The 7554-nt window shown below is 35.2% G+C and overlaps 1 protein-coding gene across 2 annotated transcripts in view; it reads right to left on the bottom strand.

Moving 5' to 3' along the window:
* Positions 1 to 7248, bottom strand: part of LOC107300838 (zinc finger FYVE domain-containing protein 21) — a gene marked incomplete at its 5' end in the record, with an annotated part of 11639 nt that extends 4391 nt beyond the window's left edge. Inside the window, 4 exon segments of one of the 2 annotated variants that reach the window (XM_015830125.1) lie at positions 2266 to 2319; positions 5502 to 5593; positions 6408 to 6483; positions 7080 to 7248. In XM_015830125.1, the coding sequence (XP_015685611.1) occupies positions 2266 to 2319; positions 5502 to 5593; positions 6408 to 6483; positions 7080 to 7248 (391 nt within the window). 2 annotated transcript variants of the gene reach the window in all.
* Between the last annotated feature and the right edge of the window lie 306 nt (positions 7249 to 7554).

Below are 7554 nucleotides of genomic sequence, written 5' to 3'. Positions count from 1 at the left end.
GCCTGGCCTAGGGAGGATTTTTAAACTGGGTTTTTTAGAAATTTTAATTATCACAACATAAAAATTTTGGTTTTAATTTGGTTTTATTCGGTGGGGTGTGTGGGTCTTTCTTTGTTTTAATAATGTTGTGAGCCGCCCTGAGTCCTTCGGGAGAAGGGCGGGATATAAATTGAAATAATAAATAAATAAATAAATAAAACACATAACTAATGCACAGCTCTTGAATTGTGTTAATGTGAGAATACTAAAACAAGTCCATTAAATTATTCTATTTTATGCAATGATAAATGTATTTGAGTGAAAAGTAATATAATTAAATTGAATATGAACCATAGTAGGTGAGCTTTCTGAGATACCTAAACTGTGATTTAATAGTTTAAACAGCATAGAGGTGATTCAACAACAGGTAAAACTAATGTGACATTCTTTTCAGTTTTGTTTGATTAAAAAAAGTCAACATGCTAAAATAATCCTGAGGAGACAAAAATATTTTTTTTTAAATGGCTATTTCTTAACACCGATCTAGCAACAAGGCTATTTGATTTTTGGAGTATGTTCTAAAATAGTATTTCAGCGAGTGCAAGACATAAATTTAGTATTTTTGCTGAAGCTCTTCAAAGCAGATACATGTTTTCCCAGGATCACATGGCAACTGCAGAAAGCAGTCATGGGAAAGACATGGCTGCTTTAAAAATTGCAAACAGATACTATATTTTCTCCCTCAAGAAATCTGAATCAACCTTTGGAACTGAATCTGAACAGTGGCACAGTCCAATTACTCAAATAGTATGAAGCCATATTACATTTTAAGTTTATTGTAGATATTAAAAAAGCTGAATGTACAAATCAGCTCCTACATAACTTTATACAGTGTGTTCAAACAGATGTAAACAGTTCTGGGTCTATTGGTAAGGCAGAATGAATCCTTTGCCTTGGGTAACTAATTGTGGCCACTTCCTGAAAACTGTCATTTTAATTCATCTGCTCAAAGCTACCACCTACCCAACCCCATTCTCAGAGTGATGCATGCAAGGGAAGTGACCATAGATGACTGTAGTGTTGCTAACAGAGAGGTATTACAGGTTTCTCAATGTGACATATCAGTCAGGAAAGGCAACGAAGCAACCAGAAACAATAGTAAGTGCTGCCACTTCCACAGTGAGGTCATAGCCTAAAGCAGGGGTGCCAAACTCGCAACGACACATGACATGTCGGGATGTATCACAACTTTTTTTTTCATTGCCGGCAATGGGATGGGTGCAGTTTTGGCATGATGCATCCGGCCCGCAGGCCGACAGTTTGACACCCCTGGCCAAAAGTATTTGCTCAGATTCCTTAGGTGCAATTATGTAGAAAAATAGGGTACACAGCTGCTATGGCTGTGCTAAGAGGTGTATTACATCTTTCCCACAGTGTTATCATAAATGATATCAAATATAATTTCTTCTGTCTTCCTAATCCTGATCCTTCCCATTTTTTCCAACATCAAGTCAGGTCCTTGGCCTAAAATAGTTTCACATCTCTGCTGGGGGAGGGGGGCAAAGTTGAAATCATCTTCTATTGGATTTATGATATTCATCCAGTGAAAAGGTTTTCCTTTTTACAAGACTTTCCCCATCTCACCTGGAATTATGAAATAATCAAATCTCTTTTTCTTAAGCAGAAACCACCCAACCCCTACTCACAAAAAAACTCCTCTGACAGTTTCATTCATAAATAAATGAATCTCTTCGCTGAACCCAAATAAGATAAATCTCTTCGCTGAACCCAAATAAGTAAATATACACATAATTTTGGAGAAAAGCAAAGCACCTCTGACTTACGCCAATAAAAAAAATACCAAGATACTTTTTACTTTTAATATTTCAGCCTAACACAACTTCTGTTAACGTTTAACTTTTGTAACCCAAGCCTAGCTATCAGACAAGGAGATGAAAAAAGGAACAGCCGCTAGATGTAGCCTGGAGAATGCTAGTTGGCCATCAAGATGGTTGATCGTCAATGGATCTAACGTTCAGCCACTAAGGCAGGGGTAGTCAACCTTGGCTCTTTTATGACTCGTGGACTTCAATTCCCAGAATTCCTGAGCCAGCTTAGCTGGCTCAGGAATTCTGGGAGTTGAAGTCCACGAGTCATAAAAGAGCCAAGGTTGACTACCCCTGCACTAAGGAAACATTCCCACAAAAAAACTATCTGCAGTTGGCCTCACATCCTGAAGAAATAATACAAAAAGCATGCTTAGGAGTAATGAGTTCCAGTGCTGACCTTCCATAATGTGTTCACTTTCCAAGAGGCAGGTATAAGTATGAATGTCGTTTTCTACATCAAGGAAGCAGGCAAGCAATGAAGAGAAATGTTAATAAAAAGAAATACAGAAGGTTTAAAATGAAGGTTCAATGTATAGCCATAAAAATTAAACAGATAGGATCAAGTCATTTGGGAAGATATACAGAAAGCTACAGACCAGAAATGGGTATGAATGCAATTTAATCCAGTGACAGAATACTTGAAACCCTGGTCTCAGATTTTACTATTCTTTTTCCCTGAATTCTCACCACCGCATTTTTATATAATCTAGTTTTAATGGTTTAAAGGTCAGCAAAATCTTGTATTTTTCAGAACCGGCATTAATGAAATAATTCTTATATAGTAGTTACTTTTGTGACTAACACAATATTAAGGAAAAATAAAAAATGAGCTATTGAAATCCAAAATTTTCTTAAAACTATGTGCTTTAATAATGGGCTGGTGTAATATTTGTTCATAATACAGTTCCACATTACTTTCAAATGTACAAATAGAAATATTTTTAAATTACATTCTACAAACAATTATGCATATAACTAGACTCTCAATTATTCTAAGTAATTGAACACAACAGGTTTTACACTGATTTGTTTAATTACCAGTCACATCTTTAGGAAGTCATTCTGTTAATACCAGCTAAAAGTAATTCTTAGACATTTCAAAAATAATTTAGAGTATCTGATTTGCAGCATGCTCCGCATCATGTTTCTTATTTTGAGTTTATTTTGAATTAATATTTCTGAGTATCAAGCCAGTATAAATCTTTTTTGCTAGGTTAATGAAGTGAGAAACAAGTCCTAATTACATGCTTACATCTGTGGCAGAGGCTACTATCTAAAATAAATATTTTATTATTTACAAAAAAGTGTAAATACTAGTAAATTGGAAGTTCAAAGTCTCATTCCTACTGTAAACAAGTTCCACTTCAGATAAATAAATATTATTTTGTTTCAAACAGTAAAGATTTCTGAAATGGAATCAGCAACAAAATCAAAAAGATTAGTACAAGGGGAAAATTCTAAAATGCTTTTATAAAAAGCTATGCTTATAAGCTTCCTAAAAGTAAGGTACTCAATTTTTTAGGCTTGAGGTTCTTTTGGACAGTGTCACCAATATGCTGATGATATTCAGCTATATATCTTTGTTCCAGGTGAAGTGAGTGATGCAGTGGATGGCTTTTTGTGGTGCCTGGAGGCTGTGGGGGGTCTGGACGAGAAATAATAGACTTCAACTGAACCCTGATAAGAAGGGATGGCTGTGGGTGGGATCCTCTGTATCCAGGAATTTATCATCTTTGGTCCTGGATGAGGTTGCACTACCCCAGACAGTCCCGGTGTGTAACTTGGAGAACCTCTTGGACTCACGCCTCCTGCTGCATTGTGTGCCAGTTATGCCCCTTCTTGGACAGGGAGGCCTACCATTCTGTCATTCTCCCAATTGGTCTATTGCAACCCACTCTGCCTGGGGCTACCTTTGAAAAGTTTCTGGAAGCTTCAACAGTGCAGAATCGGCTGTGCAAACCATACTGGGTGCCCAAAGAAGGGCACATATAACACCTTTGCTCCACAAACTGCATTAGGTACCAGTTTGCTTCCTGGTCCAATTCTTGGTATTGATCATCACCTATAAAATCCTACATGGCGAAGGGCCAAGCTACCTACGGAGCTGGCTTCATCCCATTACATCAGCCCATCCCACTCATTCAGGCAAGGAAAGTACGCTGCAGTCAAAGAATTTTGACAGGCAGGGTCTACAGGACGGCCTTCTGTGCCACTACCCTACACTGTGGAACACCCTGCCTTCAGAGATGAGGAAAGCCCCCAATCTCTTGGCGTTTCTCAAAGGAGTCAAAACTTGGCTAACCAGCCTTACATGGGGGACACAGAGGTCCATACAACTGTGTAGCTGGCTGGCCCCTTGAGAATTTCCCCCACCTGTATTAACAATTGCTAAGCCCTCATCTTGGAATTTTTCACCTTCTGAAATTTTATATTTTTTTATAATTTTAAACCTTTTAAATTTTAAATTAATTCTGATTGTTAAAATTTTATTCATTATATTGTACACCGCCTAGAGCCCCTCTGAGAGAGATGGGTGGTTAAGAAATACAATAAATAAATATTTGCAAGCTCTAGTATGATAGCAATAAGTATTATCTGACAGTTAATATATTCAACAATACTTTCATTGTGCACAAATGTGATACATGCAATAATTATACTTAATTATATAAAAATCTTGTCCATTAGCATATGTATTAATCGGAAAGTGCAAAAGCTACTAATATTCTAAACTGAACTAAAATAGAGGTGTCTAAGCAATCACATTCTTTTAAAAAAATTCCTACAGACTATGTATACTGTGTGGCCCTGTAATTGCTCACTATTGTATTAACAATTGTAAGTTCATTATATCACAACATTCTCAGACTGAATGTTTCTGAACTATTGCTATCTAAATAACCACCACCACCCCTCCTTCATAATACTAAAATGATTCCTGAAGAAATGCAGCCAGTTCCCATTTTTACTTATTTGATTGTATCATACATTTTCTACAGAGGTTCACAAATCTTTTTTTTTTCTATTTTTCTCCTCCACAACAATTATCCTGTGTGGTAGGTTGGGCTAAGAGAGAGTGACCGGCCCGAGGACACCCAAATAACTTCTCTTGCTGAGGCATATTTGAAGCAAGACTGTTCGATCCTGGTGCAGCAGGCCATCATGATTTTTATTCTATATTTCATATAAGATATGTATTCCAGAAGAAAAGAACTCAGAGACAAATATGTTGCAGAATGCTTGCCATTAAGAAGCAATCTAAGAAAATATCCCAAAAAGTTAACTATTAATATGAATAGAATTCTAGGAAGATTTGACAAGAAAGACACTAGGTAAAGAAAACTGGATAAAATAATAGACATTTGAAAGGCAAAGTTAAAAAATGGCAATAGAAAAAGACTAAAGAGAAGCAATGAGGAAATATGTACCACTAGTAAGGAATCAGGTAGGGAAGAGAGAAGCAATGTATTGTGTTGCCTGACCTGGAATACAGATACTGATAGAGGAATTCTCTAAATTATGGTTTCAATCACACAAACACTATAATCTGGAAGGCTTAAACTATGAAGAGCAAAACCCAGTGATCTGAGCTGCAGGTTTCTAGTTACTATTTATGCTTAATAAACAAATTACCTCCAGGAGTAAATCCTTCAGTAAGAATTTGGACTGTGGAAATATGTGAAATTTCTATTTCATAATGGCTTTCTCCATCCAAAAACAGATATCTGCACAAAGAGAGAAACAATGATGTTCATTTCATGTATATTTAGTAATTCTTACAATACTAAGTCCCATACTAGAAAATAAATCATTTATATAATTATAAGACTTTACATTTGTTAAAAAATTTCTTACTCATTATTGGTAGTACCTATGTTTTGTTGTATCACTTCATAATAGTTTGAAGTGTTTTATCATTTTAAAAAAACAGCAATATACTAAAACTGGTTCACACACACACACACACACACAATTCATTCTCAAACAAAATTTTTGAAAGTGTTTCTAACATAGGAAAAGCTATCCAAGGAAACCTCCTCCTAAATTCTGTCATCACTTCTATACTTGTAAACAAATTACTATATGTCATAACAACGACCTCCTTAAAGCTTTATAAAATAATGAAAGAAAGGTATTGATTTTCCCAACTTGCTAAAGGAGATTAATCTATTGATATGAGTTGAAAAATATCTTTCTGAAATATTAAAATGTATTCCTCCAGTAAGATCATGCTTATACAATAACCAATACCAGAAAATTAATAAGGTGCACTAGACTACTTATTAAATTATAAAAAAAACAAAAAATAATACATACCACAGCCAAAAGCTTCAAAAATGGAAACTGAAAAAGTATCAATTTTCTGCTAAGAGCAAGTCAAAGCAATATTGCTCAGATGACACTTTGGAAATAACAGCTGGGATGTTTCTTAGGTAATTCTTCAAAATGTTAAGACAAAATATGTAACAAAGATAATATTTTTCAGAAAAAGATTTCAACTGATTCAATTCGCACTAGCAAACACTTCACTCTTCTTACCTCTGGTTGTTGGAAAGTCGACAAACCATCATTTCTGTTGTTTCTGATGTCCCTGGAGTTACGAAGAATGTAGCACCTAAAAATTGCACAAATGGAAGAAAAGGAATTAAAAGATACATTTTTAAAAATACAATAAAATTAAAACAAGCTTAAATGTGCAATTCTCAATCTTATTATACAGAGTTAATGTTTATTAACCTTTCTCAGAACTTTTGTTATTAAGAGGAAAGAAATTGGGCATATATAGATTATTCCTATTATAATGGGACAGAGGTTTCTCATTTTTCATTCTGGAATCCAAACATGTACTTATACCAAAAAATTCCAAGCTGAAGCTCCAAAATTTATGCAGACCCCAACCCTTCAGTACATTTCCCTAAGACCTGCAAGTATTGTTACTGAAGTGTAATCACTAAAGGGAAAATTAATATACAATGACTAAACTTGTACTGATATTATCCAAATTTAACAAAATCAGATATAGTTTCTGCCTTCTACTATCCACTACTGCCCTCAATATACCACTTAATGGCCAACCATAATTTTTGGTTCAAATTTCACAATCCTGTTTTATGTCATTTATTTATTACTATTATTAAGTGTATCACCCAAAACAAACTCTTATATATTGTCTTTTAGCAAGTCAAATAAGAATCTATATTCAATACTTACCATTCATAAGCACTTTGAGTTGCCTGTCATAGAACTCCATTTCTTTCTGAGAAATGAGCCCACATTCAGCACACTGGCGTACAGGATCAACAAAGTACATACGAGGCAGAGGCACTTTCTTGCTGCAGCATTTATCACAAAAGCACTTTCCACATCTCCTGCAATGATGCTGGAATGGAGGAGAGAGAGAGAGAGAAAGAGAGAGGGATTAACCAAAATTGGATCATTACATTTAAAATATTTGATTCTGATCTATTGCAAATTCTATCAGGCAGTTAGAATACTGCAGCAGAAGTACAAGGAGTATAAAGAGATAAAATCCTGATAGGCCGTGTTTAAAAAAACACCAGAATGTTTGCAAAAACAAATTGAGAAAAATGTCTGAAAAGCTGTCTTTGCAGATCACATTGCACTACTTCCTTAGTTTCCATGGAAGTCTAGCAATCAGTCCATGAAAATGCAGAGTACAATAAGC

The sequence above is a fragment of the Protobothrops mucrosquamatus genome, unplaced genomic scaffold, assembly GCF_001527695.2.
Source record: "Protobothrops mucrosquamatus isolate PMUCROS unplaced genomic scaffold, P.Mucros_1.0 scaffold8724, whole genome shotgun sequence".
NCBI lineage: Eukaryota > Metazoa > Chordata > Lepidosauria > Squamata > Viperidae > Protobothrops > Protobothrops mucrosquamatus.
This window is presented reverse-complemented; position numbering and strand designations above follow the sequence as displayed.